The 16,048-nt window shown below is 40.0% G+C and overlaps 1 protein-coding gene across 29 annotated transcripts in view; it reads left to right on the top strand.

Moving 5' to 3' along the window:
• LOC135249865 (hemicentin-2-like) overlaps positions 1 to 15,048 on the top strand; it is a 45,853-nt gene extending 30,805 nt beyond the window's left edge. For 17 of the 29 annotated variants that reach the window (XM_064325510.1, XM_064325500.1, XM_064325506.1 and 14 more), the window contains 6 exons: positions 49 to 303; positions 6,685 to 6,996; positions 7,368 to 7,622; positions 12,044 to 12,370; positions 13,727 to 13,855; positions 14,271 to 15,048. In XM_064325510.1, coding sequence (XP_064181580.1) covers positions 49 to 303; positions 6,685 to 6,996; positions 7,368 to 7,622; positions 12,044 to 12,370; positions 13,727 to 13,855; positions 14,271 to 14,464 — 1,472 coding nt within the window. In that variant the 3' untranslated portion in view covers positions 14,465 to 15,048. Of the gene's footprint in view, positions 1 to 48; positions 304 to 2,936; positions 3,228 to 6,684; positions 6,997 to 7,367; positions 7,623 to 8,992; positions 9,132 to 9,334; positions 9,840 to 10,670; positions 11,000 to 12,043; positions 12,371 to 12,774; positions 12,898 to 13,726; positions 13,856 to 14,270 lie in introns of those variants that run through there. The other 12 variants (XR_010328809.1, XR_010328810.1, XM_064325518.1 and 9 more) reach the window with 12 other exon arrangements.
• Positions 15,049 to 16,048: the final 1,000 nt, after the last annotated feature.

Here is a 16,048-nt window from a genome sequence, read left to right as displayed (position 1 = left end):
GGCCATTTTAGCTTGTTTATAATCTTGCTTGTTTCCATCCCTTTGAAGACCCGGTGTCCCCTCCTGCACTGTCCCAGCTTTGTCTGTCCCATGGAGAAATTAGGGCATCCTGCAGCAGCACCGGGGAGGACCCCCAGTACAGCTGGACTCTGGATGACCGTCCCCTGGATGGGGGGGTGGCGTTCCTCAGCAATGAGACTCAGACTCTCATACTGAGGGGGAACTTGTCTGGATCCATCACCTGTACAGCCAGTAACCGTGTCAGCAGCGAACGCACCACCCAGGAACTACACAAGTGTCCAGGTAGGATGACCAGTGATCTGGAAGCCACATATTAAAGGCTTATTTGCTATGCAATGCCATGAGAGTTCCACAAATTAAAAATGATGATGATGATAATGACAATAATAATAATAACAATATAAATACTTAGTATTGATTGAATTTCACTCCTGATTTTTAAACCACTAAAGGATGAAATATCAGTTAAAAACCATGACAATAAGACCACAGCCAACAGAACACACAAACAATTTTTATGAAAGAACATGGACAGCTACGAGACTGACGTTGTGTGTTATAAGTGTCGTCTTCTGAGTGTGGGCTATTTTTCTGAAGCACACTGCTGCTTTCTGTTCTTACGTGCTAGAGTAGCTCTGTGCCGATGCTAGATGCTCTCTGTTTTCCATTTGAGTGAATACGTTTCACTTTAAAAGTGTCTTTTGACAAATCTTGTATGATTGTGGTATGATATGACCAGAGTAGATCTACACTTAAGCTGGTCTAAACGGCCATTGATGAAAATATTTTAAAAAGTGCAATTTTCACTGAAAGCGTCATGAGGTTCACAGAACAAACATAATCTTTTACAAATCACCTTATTGATTATGAAAGATTCAGGAACTACCCAGGAACTACTCAAGTGTCTAGATAGGATGCCCAATTATCATACCATGTGTTGGAGCCTTATCTACTGTGCAATCCTGAGCACATTCCACACATGAGCATAAAAAATTAAATAAAATACTAATAATTCTAATTATTATTATTATGTTCTTGCTGTGAAAAATTGAATTTTTTTTTTTTGCAGGTCACAAAAATGATACACGTCTTCTGTTATTACTCGGTGCCTGTGGAGTTCTTGCCATCCTGTTTGCCACCCTGCGCATCGCCAGCAGGTGCAGGGAGGGACCCAACACAATCCCGAAACTGAACCAGCCTCTAGGGTAGGGACGATAACACAAACACTGTGCTTACCATTTCATTTCCTTTCTGAAGTTAAAATAAATATACACATACGTTTTCTGCATGGGTGATGTTTACGGTGAATTATCATGGATGGTGTCATTTGTCACAGTTTTATATTTTGAATGCACTTTTGCCAGATAGACCTCATGCACTCAGGCTTGTCTTTTTCTTCCTTTTTCAGAGGAATAGGACCAGAGAGAGAGCAGACATTTCACCAATTTTAAAGTCTCTGCACTGGCTCCCTGCTTGCTTCATAATGGAGTTTAAGGTCCTTTTATTGGTTTATACAGCTCTTAATGGGCTTGGCCCTATCTATTTATCAGATTTGCTTTTGGTAAATGGACTGCATTTATATAGCGCTTTTATCCAAAGCGCTTTACAATTGATGCCTCTCATTCGCCAGAGCAGTTAGAAGTTAGGGGTTAGGTGTCTTGCTCAAGGACACTTCAACATGCCCAGGGCGGGGTTTTAACCGGCAACCCTCCGACTGCCAGAAAATCGGTCTTACCTCCTGAGCTATGTCGCCCCGCTTTTAGCTTATGAACCCTCTAGAACCCTCAGGTCTTCTGCTAGTGGCCTTTTAATCATCCCTAAAGTCAGAACAAAAACCCACGGTGAGGCATCCTTTTATTACTATGGTCCACGCCTCTGGAACAGCCTTCCTGAAGACCTGAGGGCAGCAGAGAATGTTGATATTTTTAAAAGTAAACTCAAGACCTACCTTTTTAGTCTGGCTTTTAACTGAGTTTTATTCATTTATCGTTTTATTTTATTTATTTATTTTTTTAAGGTGGGGGGGGGGCATTGTTGTATTGTGTGAAGCACTTTGTGTTACATTTTACTTGTATGAAAAGTGCTATACAAATAAAGTCTGATTGGTTGATTGATGTGGTTCAGCCTAAAATCTATTCGCGATAATCATGCTCTCCACTTTCCGTTAGGATTAACATGTGTTACAAAGACCTCTTTCAAGCCCCGTTCTGCATTGTGCTTTGCTTGCATTTTTTATTCAGTTATTAACGTCACTTGTTTGTCAGATATGTGCAGATTTACAAAAAATGTGTCTTTATTGTGTCCACATTTCAAAGTTAAATGGTAAATAGACTGCATTTTATCCAAAGCGCTTTACAATTCATGCTAAGGGGGTTTTAGACGCTCCGCTAACAACGCCCCTTAGCTTTTGTAAAAGCACTGTAAACCATGGCCTCACATGGCTTATTGCTTTAACTGTCCAGATACAGATTCACAGCCTCCTACGGGTTGTGAGAGCTTACAAAACACTGTTTCTGCATTTCTGTACTGCACACTACAGTGAAACATCATTCTGCATGATATCCCTGTATGATATGAAAAACTAAAACTAGTTTTAATCTACCTACCAACTCTCTGCATCTGTCTGGTCCACCTACAGTATTAGAGGGTAGAAAATGATCTTCATGTTTTATGATGCCACTGCGATTAGTTTTAGCAAGACAAAAAATGACTCATTCCAGGAGACCTTTAGCAGAATTGATAAATGATATGGACTTAGCTCAAAAGGTTCAAGTTGTCTTGTGAAAAAATAGAATGAAAAGTCATCGCTAACTATATAGGTTGAAGCACATGAGACCATTGCTGCAAAATTTTTTTAAACTTTTTTTAAATTAGAGAAGTGCTCTCAGAGGTTTTATTCTGTCTTTCTCCTATAGAACTTCCTCTTTCCTCAGGGAAGAAATGTGGTCATACGCCTTCAGTTGGGTCAAGGCAGTGCAACACTCGGTGGTGTGAGGTCGACACCGTCAGTGTGCCTGACAGAGACCTGGCTAATATACAGCACCCTCAGGAAGAAACGCACAGTTTATCGGCGACTACATTAAGACCGTTTGTCATGTTGCCGAAGACGCGATATTCGTAACGGCGGCGTGCCGGCAGCTGCGCGATGAAGAGGATGCTGCCTGTCCTTCTAAAACTGCTGCTGGTTTTAGCGGGAGTGTCACACGGTAAGCGTCACGGCAACATTGTGGATATTTCAGCCTGCTTTCCATAACGGTATTTATTTTTGTTTTGTGTAAGGAATGAATGATATAAAATATGGATATAATTAATTCATTATAATTATAATTAATTAATTTATAAAGGAATAAAATCAGAACCCAAAAGGTTTTTTATGTACCCAGCATATGTACCCTTTCACTCTCAACAGTGTTTAAAACAGCTCCTAGCTTGTCTTTTTTAACATGCTTCCCTGTCTAGTTAAGGACAGCACATGTGTGTTACTGTCAACATAGCCTGCGTTAAAAAAGGTTTCTCTTTGTAACAAATAAATTATATATGTGTAGCTCATAACTTGTAACTTTGACACAAAACATTTTGAAAGAAACAAAAATAGTGGCACACAGCATGTTGGATATTAACATCCTTTTTGAGAGTGAACAATGATTTTGAAAGATTGAAAATAGAACAAACTCTGTGGGTTCTGTTTTCTAAAACAGTACTCAATGCTACTATAAAATGTTTCTGCCATTTTTTTTTTTTTTTTGCGAAGTGAAACTCAAAAGTAAAAAACTATATTTGAAATCTGTATTTGCTTCACTGTCATGAACGTGAAAATAAATTATTTTTTCCTGTTAAACCTGTTAAAACCGTTGTCAGCTCATGAAAAATGGGACCTTAAGGCTGGACTATGCAATGAAAAGTGATTCGGGGATATATACCATACACCACGTTCTGTGTAGCTAAGTTCTGTCCGATCAACTTTCTGCAAGCACATCATAAAAACTATGAAATTCATTTTTTTTTTCCTGCAGTGAGCAAATCTGAGCAAAATGGAGGGAGACAAGGGAAATTGCTTAGGGTGGATACTGGTGGAGCCGGTGCAAAGTCTACTGTTAGTCAGTTAGTTAGTTAGTTAGTTAGTTTTTATTTGACAGATTGTCGTGGGATGCATTGTGGTCCCTGATGGTGAACAACCTGTGAGTACTTTTCTCATGACGGTTATTTCGGTCTTCAGAACAAGATCCCACAACTCATTCGCCTTAGGTATTTTTAGGTAGGTGACAAAAATGTGCCCCCCCACACCCCACCACCACACCCCACCACCACATGAGCTCGCAGTGCACTTCCTGTGTGGCACGCTGCTCGGCAACAGGCACCGTGGCCGCTGAGCCAGGTGGCTTATGGGAAAAGACTGGTTTCCAAAATAACTTTCAGTGGAATGTGGCTTTGCATCAATTGTGTTTGTACGTTTGTGTGAATGAAACGATGGGCTTGTGTGCACTTCTGATCGATGTAATTTATCCTACTGCAGAAATGATTGTAATTTAAAAAGGAATGAGTTTCTTGTTTTTTTTTTTGTTGTTGGTTTTTTGTTGGTCTTTTTCAAAGTTTGTTTTAGCTTTTGCTGAGGATATCACTGCTGTAATCGCAGACTTAGTGGTGTTTCACAAATTAAATGATATTCATCAACTGCCCGGCTGAGCTGTACACCTCATTTCAACCGTGTTCTTAGCTTTAGCTGAACGCTGATGATTTTTTAAATCCCCCCGTTCTCCCTAATTTGGAATGGCCATTCGAAGTTCCGTCAATCGATAAAACTCTATTTATGTAGCAAAAATCATGCATTAAATGCAATTCAAAGTACTTATCATAAACTCAAGATAAAAAATGCCGGACATTTAAAATTATCTGCACTCCATTGCTAAAAAAAAAACCGCCGCCTTTGGCGAGAGGGAGAGGGAGAGGGAGAGAGAGAGAGAGAGAGAGCGCAAGCAGACACGCGTGTGGTCTCCATAGAAAGCACACAAGGCCAACTGCCACTTCCTTTCCCTCTGCTGTTGCCACGGACACATGAAAAATGTATGCTTCGTGAGCCAGTCAGCAGGTGGGCTTGCGGGTAGCCCTCCAAATGCAACCCTTCCCATCCCCGGGCGATGCTGGAGCAGTTGGCGCTGGCGCTAGGTTGGGGGCCAGTCCATGCTGGAACAGCGTTCTAAAAGTATGAGACAACCAGCAGCCCCGAAATAAAGGTTTGAATTGTATATTGCACCAGGATGCTACAGACACAGACACACACACACACACACACACTCTCTCTCTCTCTCTCTCTCTCTCTCTCTGTCTCTCTCTCTCACACACACACACACACACACACACACACACTCTCTCTCTCTCTCTTTCTCTCACACACACACAACACACACATTTTCATACACACGAGGTTCTGGCTCCTGGAACCCTGACAACAGTAATATTCTGCGTGTCTTAAGACACCACTGCGGTTGATCTTGATAAATGAAAAAGTTGTAGCTCTGTTGTTGAAAAATAGAATCAGATATTATCACTTGCTATTAAGTAAATCCATACCACTAAAACTTCTGAATGTCCAAAAAAAGAGTGGGTCAGGGTTCATCTGATTCTCTCTCTAGAATCCATCCTCCCTCAGTCCAGTTCAGACGTTTATCTGTGAGTTTATCGGACGACATCGAGACCGTTTTTCGCGTTTGGCGAAGAGGCTGCTTGAGTAACGGTGGCGTGCGTATCAGACCCGTCTCTGTCCCTTGTTTCAGCGACTCCTGTACTGTGCGATGAAGAGGATGCTGCCTGCTCTTCTCAAACTCCTGCTGGGTTTAGTGGCAGTGTCATACGGTAAGCGTCACGGTAAAACAGTGTGGATATTTTGGCCTGTTTTCCTCACGGCCGCATTGTCTGTGTCAGTAAATCGGTGGATACCTGGACACGTGGATCAGGCTGGCTGTTGAAGTGCACAGTACGCTAACATTCACAGTAGGAATCTGGACATTTATGCCTGAAGTGCGGAGTTTGGAGGGTTCAAATTCAGGAAATTTTGAGAGATGCATTAAGGCATCTATTTTTGTTTTGTGCATAAAATACATGATATAAAATGTATATGTAATTAATTAACATTAATTTATTAATGAAACTTCATGAATAAATAAAGGAATAAAAACAGAACCCAAAAGGTTTTTATGTACCCAGCATATGTACCCTTTCACTCTCAACAGTGTTTAAAACAGCTCATAGCTTGTCATTTTTAACACACTTCCCTGTCTAGTTAAGGACAGCACATGTGTGTTACTGTCAACATGGCCTATGTTAAAAAAAGTTTTTCTTTGTAACAAATAAATTGTATATGTGTAGCTCATAACTTGTAATTCTGACACAAAACATTTTGAAAGAAACAAAAGTAGTGGCACAAAGCATGTTGGATATTAACATCCTTTTTGAGAGTGAACAATGATTTTGAAAGATTGAAAATAGAACAAACTCTGTGGGTTCTGTTTTCTAAAACAGTACTCAATGCCACTATAAAATGTTTCTGCAATCTTTTTTTTTTTGCGAAGTGAAACTCAAATGTAAAAAACTATATTTCAAATCAGTCTACTGAATTTGTTTCACGTCATGAATTGTGAAAATAAATATATTTTTCCCCTCTTTCAGGCACAGCAACCTTATGCAACATCACAGAGAATAAAGCATTAGTCCAATGTTACGGAGCTCTGGGACGATCAGTCTTTATACATCCATTAAACACCAGTTTTGTAGTCTTTTTCCAAGATAAAGAGTTTTTCCGATACAAAGAGAAAATCAAACCTTCTGGTGGAACCTGTCAAAACCGCTGTCAGCTCATGAAAAATGGAACATTACGGCTGTACTTTGCAATGAAAAGTGATTCTGGGATATATACCATTGAAGCATTTGATGACATGGGGATAAGCAAGCTGAAAAGAAACATATCTCTGAGCATTCAAGGTAAATCATTACTTTGTCTATTAAACTTGTAATATTGCAGAATAATTTATCTTAAAAAATAAAATAATAAACGACTACAAAACCCGCAACCACACTGAACCCAAGGCTGGCTGAAACCGCACATATTATTAAACATGTAAGAAAGCTGAAAATTGAACAATATAGATATTTACAGTAACTGCAACATATTCTAATTCTCTGGAAAATCCATTTGCAATGCAGTTCAGGCCAAATCTTTAGTTGAGCATAAGCGCATATGAAATGAATGGCCTTTGTAGGGTCTCCATAGAAATTATTGTTGCTGTTGGTTTATTTTCTTTGAGGTCTTCTTTAGCTTGTTTTTAATCTTGCTTGTTTCCATCCCCTTGAAGACCCGGTGTCCCCTCCTGCACTGTCCCAGCTTTGTCTGCCCCATGGAGAAATTAGGGCATCCTGCACCAGCACCGGGGAGGACCCCCAATACAGGTGGACCCTGGATAACAGTCCCCTGGATGGGAGAGTGGCATTTCTCAGTGATGAGAATCGTACCATCATACTGGGGAGGAACACGTCTGGATCCATCACCTGTACAGCCAGTAACCGTGTCAGCAGGGAACACACCACCCAGGAACTACTCAAGTGTCCAGGTAGGATGCCCAGTGATCTGGAAGCCACATATCGGAAGCTTATTTGCTATGCAATGCCATGAGAATTCCACAAATTAAAAATGACGGTGATAATTACAATAATAATAATAACAATGATAATAATAATACTTTGTATTGATTGAATTTCACTCCTGTTTTTTAAACCACTAAAGGATGAAATATCAGTTAAAAACCATGACAATAAGACCGCAGCCAACAGAACACATAAACAATTTTCATGAAAGAACATGGACAGCTACAAGTCTGACGTTTGTGTGTTATAAGTGTCGTCTTCTGAGTGTGGGATATTTTTCTTTTACGTGCATATTTTTCTGAAGCACACTGCTGCTTTCTGTTCTTTGGTGCTAGAGTAGCTTTGTGCCGATGTCAGATGCTCTTTGTTTTCCATTTGCGTGAATACGTTTCACTTTAAAAGTGTCTGTTGACAAATCTTGTATAATTGTGGTATGATATGATTAGACTAGACCTAGACTTAAGCTGGTCTAAAAGGCCATTAATGAAAATATTTAAAAATGTGCAATTTTCACTGAATACATCATGAGGTTTATGGTGTATGCATAATCTTTTACAAATCACCTCATTGATTATGAAAGATTCAGAGGTCCTATGCTGAGTGAAATGAATGCAGGCTTTTGAGGCTTTATCTAACTGGATGCGCATATGAACCATCTTTTGATGCTTTAATAAAATTGCACGCATTGTTAATATTGAAACAAGAGCATATTTATATTCTGTTCAACACTTGAGTAAATATTCATCAAGTAAAATAATGTGCACAATAAGAATCCTGATATTGCTGTTTGGATCTGCATTAATTTGCGAAATGGTGCCCCAGTAAAAACTTTCAAAATTTATGTGGGGCCCAGTAGTGTACTCTATGCAGAAGAACATAGATTTCTTAATGGTTCCAGAAAGACTCATGTATTCTCAGACGTCCTGTGTTGCACTGTACCCCACAGGACTTGGAGCCCCTGTGATTTGTACCTTGGGCAATGGGACCAAGATAGAAGTGAGGATGAATGCCTCGTTATACGCCTTGTCTCTGCTAGATAATACAGAAATATTCTTTAGGGCTGGAGGGGCAGAAATGGTGTCTGCCGTCTGTACGAGTCGTCCCCACACTCCAAACAAGACTTCCGATTCCCAAAAAACTCCGACTTTTGGTAAGGCTCCACCTAGGAACTACACAAGTGTCTAGGTAGGATGCCCAATTATCATACATGTGTTGGAGCCTTATCTACTGTGCAATCCTGAGCACATTCCACACATGAGCATAAAAAATAAAATAAAATAATAATAATTATTATTATAACGTTCTTGCTGTGAAAAATAGAATTTTTTTTTTGCAGGTCACAAAAATGATACACAACGTCTTCTGCTGTTGCTCGGTGCCTGTGGAGTTCTTGCCATCCTGTTTGCCACCTTGCGCATCGCCAGCAGGTACAGGGAGGGACCCGACACAATCCCGAAACTGAACCAGCCTCTAGGGTAGGGACGATAACACAAACACCGTGCTTACCATTTCATTTCCTTTCTGAAGTTAAAATAAATATACACGTACGTTTTCTGCAAGGGCGATGTTTACGGTGAATTACCATGGATGATGTCATTTGTCACAGTTTTATATTTTGAATGCACTTTTGCCAGATAGACCTCATGCACTCAGGCTTGTCTTTTTCTTCCTTTTTCAGAGGAATAGGACCAGAGAGAGAGCAGACTCAGTTTTAAAGTCTCTGCACTGGCTGCCTGTTTGCTTCAGAATGGATTTTAAGGCCCTTTTATTGGTTTATACAGCTCTTAATGGGCTTGGCCCTATCTATTTATCAGATTTGTTTTTAGCTTACAAACCCTCTAGAACCCTCAGGTCTTCTGCTAGTGGCCTTTTAATCATCCCTAAAGTCAGAACAAAAACCCACGGTGAGGCATCCTTTTATTACTATGGTCCACGCCTCTGGAACAGCCTTCCTGAAGGCCTGAGGGCAGCAGAGAATGTTGATAATTTTAAAAGTAAACTCAAGACCTACGTTTTTAGTCTGGCTTTTAACTGAGTTTTATTCATTTATCTTTTTATTTTATTTATTTTTTTATTTAAGGTGGGGGGGGGGGGGTGGGGGGCATTGTTGTATTGTGTGAATCACTTTGTTACATTTTACTTGTATGAAATGTGCTATACAAATAAAGTCTGATTGATCGATCGATGTGGTTCAGCCTAAAATCTATTCGCGATAATCATACTCTCCACTTTCCGTTAGGATTAGCATGTGTTACAAAGACCTCTTTCAAGCCCCGTTCTGCATTGTGCTTTCCTTCCATTTTTTATTCAGTTATTAACGTCACTTGTTTGTCAGATATGTGAAGATTTACAAAAATGTGTCTTTATTGTGTCCACTTTTCAAAGTTAAATGGTAAATGGACTGCATTTTACCCAAAGCGCTTTACAATTCATGCTAAGGGGTTTTTAGACACTCCGCTCCGCGTCGTGAATAACAACGCCCCTTAGCTTTTGTAAAAGCACTGTAAACCATGGCCCCACATGACTTTTTGCTTTAACTGTCCAGATACAGATTCACAGCCTCCTACGGGTTGTGAGAGCTTACAAAACACTGTTTCTGCATTTCTGTACTGCACACCACAGTGAAACATCATTCTGCATGATATCCCTGTATGATATGAAACACTAAAACTAGTTTTAATCTATCTACCAACTCTCTGCATCTTTCTGGTCCACCTACTGTATTAAAGGGTAAAAAATGCTCTTCAAGTTTTTATGATGCCACTGCGATCAGTTTTAGCAAGACATAAAATGACTCATTCCAGGAAACCTTCTGCAGAATTGATAAATGATAAGCACGTAGAGGTTCAAGTTGTCTTGTAAAAAAATAGAATGAAAAGTCATCGCTTACTATATAAATGGACTGCATTTATAGGTATATAGGTTGAAGCACAAGAGAACATTGCTGCAAATATTTTAAAAACTTAAAATAGAGAAGTGGCCTCCAGTGGTTTTATTCTGTTTTTCTCCTCTAGAACTTCCTCTTTACTCAGGCAAGAAATGTGGTCATACGCCTTCAGTTGGGTCAAGGCAGTGCAACACTCGGTGGTGTGAGGTCGACACCGTCAGTGTGCCTGACAGAGAACTGGCTAATATACAGCACCATCAGGAAGAAACGCACAGTTTATCGGCGACTACATTAAGACCGTTTGTCAGGTTGACGAAGACGCGATATTCGTAACGGCGATGTGCGTACCTGTCCCGGACCTCTGTCCCTTGTTTCAGCGACTCCTGTCCTGTGCGATGAAGAGGATGCTGCCTGCTCTTCTCAAACTCTTGCTGGTTTTAGCGGCAGTGTCACGCGGTAAGTGTCCCGGTAACAGTGTGGATATTTCGGCCTGCTTTCCGTAACGGTATTTATTTTTGTTTTGTGTAAAGAATGAATGATATAAAATGTGGATATAATTAATTCACATTAATTTATTTATGAAACTTAATGAATAAATAAGGAATAAAAACAGAACCCAAAAGGTTTTTATGTATCCAGCATATGTACCCTTTCACTCTCAACAGTGTTTAAAACAGCTCGTAGCTTGTCTTTTTTAACACACTTCCCTGTCTATTTAAGGACAGCACATGTGTGTTACTGTCAACATAGCCTGTGTTAAAAAAGTTGCTCTTCGTAACAAATAAATTATATATGAGTAGCTCATAACTTGTAAATATGCCTGAAATGCCTTTGATGATGTTTATTTCTCTGCTTTCTCTGTGTTCTTATGCCCGGTCCCCTTAATTTCTGACTGCAGCTGTAGTTATGATTGCCGATGTGTTCCGTATTCTTTGCACCACTGTGTTGCAATGCCAGTGACAGCTGCTGTTTGAATGACAACCCGAAGCCTATGACAAGACAAAGTGAGAGAGACGGTGTACATTAAGATTCAAGATTCAAGATTAATTGTCCCACAAAGTGGAAAATTTGGCTTGGGCTCTCACCCACGCTGCAGCCGTAAACGACAAACGTTCCACATACAAAAAACATACGAAGATGTTGATGAATAAAAACATACAGCATACACCTAAAAGCACCTATAGGCAAACAGAAAAACAAACACAACTTTGACACAAAACATTTTGAAAGAAACAAAAGTAGTGGCACAAAACATGTTGGATATTAACACCCTTTTTGAGAGTGAACAATGATTTTGAAAGACTGAAAATAGAGGGTACAAACAAACTCTGTGGGTTCTGTTTTCTATATCAGTACTCAACGCCACTGTAAAATGTTTCTGCAATCTTGTGTTTTGTTTTGCAAAGTGAAACTCAAATGTAAAAAACTATATTTCAAATCAGTCTACTGAATTTGTTTCACGTCATGAATTGTGAAAATATTTTTTTTTTCCTCTTTTAGGCACAACAACCTTCTGCGACATCACAGAGAATAAAACATTAGTCCAATGTTCCGTAGCTCTGGGACAATCAGTCTCTATATATCCATTAAACACCAGTTTTAAAATTGATGAATTAGTAGTCTCTTTCCAAGGTAAAGAGTTTTTCCGATATAAAGAGAAAGCCAAAACTTCTGGTGGAACCTGTCAAAACCGCTGTCAGCTCATGAAAAATGGGACGTTACGGCTGGACCGTGTGATGAAAAGTGATTCTGGGAACTATACCATTCAGGCATTTGATGACAACGGGATAACCAAGCTGAAAATAACCATATCTCTGACCATTCAAGGTAAATCATTACTTTGTCTATTAAAATTATATTATTGCAGATTAATTCATCTTCAACAATAAAATAAAAAAACAACAAAAACTGCATCCAGATTGAACCCAGCCCAGAATTAATGACTGGCTGACACTGTATCTATTACTTAACATATTTGTGGTTGAAACTGAAACAATACAGTTATTGCAGTAATTATAATACACTCACCGGCCACTATATTAGGTACACCTATTTAATACCAGGTAGGAAACCCATTTGCCTCCAGAACATACTGAATTCTTTCAGGCATGGTGCTGGAAGCATCCCTTTGTCATTTTGATCCATGTGACTCGATAGCATCACACAGTTCCTACAGATTTTTTGGCCACACATTCTTGCTTCGAACCTCCCTTTTCCACCTCATCCCAAAGGTGCTCTATTGGACTGAGATCTGAGGACTGTACAGGCCATGGGAGTAAACTGAAACCATTGGCATGTTCGTGGGAAACCAGCTTGAGATGTGTGCTTTGGCTCAGTGTCCATTTTAAAGAAGGGTAGGCTGGCCAGAAAAGGGATTATAAAGTATGATTAAGTATTCTGTGGCATTCAAATGGAGTTCAAAGGGCCTTATGTGTGCCAACGAAACATTCCGCACACCATTACACCACCACCACCAGCCTGCACCACTGACACAAGGCAGGATGGATTCATGGATTCATAGATTCATGGATTCATGCTGTTTACGGCAAATTCTGACCCTACCATCTGCAATGCGTGGCAGAAATCGAGATTCATAGCAACGGTCTGTTATTCGGAAATATCAGAACGTGGAATAGCCTGAAGTGGCCAATCAGAATCAAGAATTTAACGAAGCCATGCAATAAAGCATGTAAATGTAAATATGCCTGAAATGCCTTTGACAATGTTTATTTCTCTGATTATTGTGTTCTTATGCTCAGTCCCATTAATTTCTGACTGCAGCTGTAGTTATGATTGCCGATGTGTTCCGTATTCTTTGCACCACTGTGTTGCTGCCAGTGACAACCCGAAGCCTATGACAAGACAAAGTGAGAGAGACGGTGTACATTAAGATTCAAGATTCAAGATTAACTCTATTGTCCCACAAAGTGGAAATTTTGGCTTGGGCTCTCACCCACGCTGCAGCCGTAAACGACAAACGTTCCACATACAATAAACATACAAAGATGTTAGTGAATGAAAACATACAGCATACACCTAAAAGCACCTATAGGCAAACAGAAAAACAAACACATCTATAAAAGCAAAGATCTGCACAAATCCCTTCAATAAAAACAAAGATCCTCCAGTGTCCATCCTGGCCTCTTGATGCTCTCATAAATGTGTAATCTTGGTTCTCCTCAGGAATCGAAAAGGACGTAGTGCTTTTTGTGGTGCTCGGAGTTTGCTTGTTACTTATGGTACTGCTATTGGGGACATACTGCCTCTACAAGAAGAAGCAAAAACAAGCAGCGACAAGTCAGAGAAGTTTGGGTGAGGAGCGTCCTTTGCTGTGCTGAAACTGCATGCATATCACTGACCTTTTGAATATCTCTTTACTATCGCAATGAATATCCCTCCGGCCTCTTGAGCATGGCTTCTGTACCTTCCTGGTGATATCGCATTTTCTCCACAACGTTCTCAGCGGTTGTTCCTCGATCTGGATAAGATTGCCTGTGAAATGATTGTAATGCAATGTAATGTAATGCAATGAAATATATCGTAACGTAGTGTAACGTCAGGCGCAATGTAATATAATATATAATGTAATGCAACATGACAGTGTAATATAATGCAATGTCAAGACATGTAATGCAATGCAATGCACTGTATTATATAACGTAATGTAATGCAATGCAACACAACATAGCGTAACGTGTTGTAATGCAAATGTAATGTCGCTCCCCAGTTGACAGGTGTGAGGATCCCCAGGAGTTGGTGTACTGCCAGGTGCAAGTGGTCAAGAAAAAGGAACGCCCAAAAAAGCAGGAGCAGGACCCGCAGGTGGTCTACGGTGAGGTGAAAGTGTCTGGCGACTCTAAGGCCGTCAGACGCACACCCAATGAGCAGGCAGACACGATATACTCCGGCATCCGCACGTAGGTCCGGCCAATCACAGAGCGGCCTTACCCTGCCTGCACAAGCCTTTCGCCGAAGTTAGGCCGAGTAATCAGACGTCAAAATTCACAGGGATTTTCAACAGGAAGAGCAGCATTTCAGAGGAAAGACATTTTGAGGAACCGCCATTTTTTCCACAGTCTGCTGCGTTGGATGGTTTGTGTTGTGCAACATAGAGACCAGTCTGTTACCCAATTCTTTTCTGTAGTCACAGTATGGCCACATAAAAGAGGAACCCTAAGGTCCATGTGCATTTTTAATATTAATAAAACATGCATTGATTTATATTATTCTCTAATTATAAATGAAACATACACATGGAAAGTTACTGTTGGCTATGTTTTTACCCCTTTGTTGCTTGTAAAGTACTCCAGAAATAATAATTTATAGACTGAGTTTGAGCACAGTACATTTTGTATGCATTCTCCTCTTTTTTTTTACAAATGCTTTGTAACTTATTTGGATGGCACAAACAAAAACAGAGAGACTGGTTGATTGCATTTGTATTTTTCTATTAATAATTGTATTTCATATCTCATTTATTTTGAATTAAAAGTATAATGTCTTAACTTGTGTATTTCTGATAATCTATTTCATCGGAGTGGCCAGCTTATATATACACTGTATATGAAAGAACAGGGCATTGCAATGGCTTCTCTGAGTTTTAGATCAGGATTCACCACAATGGTAAGAGTAGCAAAGGCAATTCTCATCTCCCATCATCCGGGTTCTCCACCTCTGACCCCCCATGAAAGGGACTGCCCCTGCTATGTCACTGGACTAAAGTAGCGTGCCAAATCAAAATATGTGTGCTATACTACAGTCTATTTCTTAACAGACCTCCTCACCCAAAAAAAAAAAATAATAATATATATATATAATATGTATCAAAAAAAAAAAATTCTCGGCTACCAATCTTTTACCCTACCTACACAACATACACGGTCTTTCACGGTCATGGATGGTCTTTCAATCTCTGTGGGCGTGAGCACGGTGATGTCACAAAGAAACGTGAAAAGACTTCCTCGGTAGCATACATCGACGTACATACCCTTCGCCGGGAGAAGACGAGGCGATGGGCCCAGTTTGAAGCTGCTTCGCTCGTCTCCTCTATTACTGGGATGTTGGAGGGAGAGAGGACACAAAGATCGGTGTCCTCCCCATTACATTACATTACATTACATTACATTACAGGCATTTAGCAGACGCTCTTATCCAGAGCGACTTACACAACTTTTACATAGCATTTTACATTGTATCCATTTATACAGCTGGATATATATACTGAAGCAATTTCGGTTAAGTACCTTGCTCAAGGGTACAACGGAAGTGTCCTACCCGGGAATCGAACCTGCGACCTTTCGGTTACAAGCCCAGTTCCTTACCCACTGTGCTACACTCCCCCCATCAGACTGGTTATTATGAAACCTGTTATTTTTTTTTTTTGGTTTTTTTTTTGTTTTTTAAGCAAAGAGCTCCATCTATAGTGTGTTTTAGACAGTGCTGCAACAACGCGTTGGCTTGCGACGTGCGTCAGCGTGTCACATTGTTGTTATTTCTTCCTCCTGA

Source organism: Anguilla rostrata, chromosome 3 (genome assembly GCF_018555375.3).
Source record: "Anguilla rostrata isolate EN2019 chromosome 3, ASM1855537v3, whole genome shotgun sequence".
Taxonomy (NCBI): domain Eukaryota; kingdom Metazoa; phylum Chordata; class Actinopteri; order Anguilliformes; family Anguillidae; genus Anguilla; species Anguilla rostrata.
This window is presented reverse-complemented; position numbering and strand designations above follow the sequence as displayed.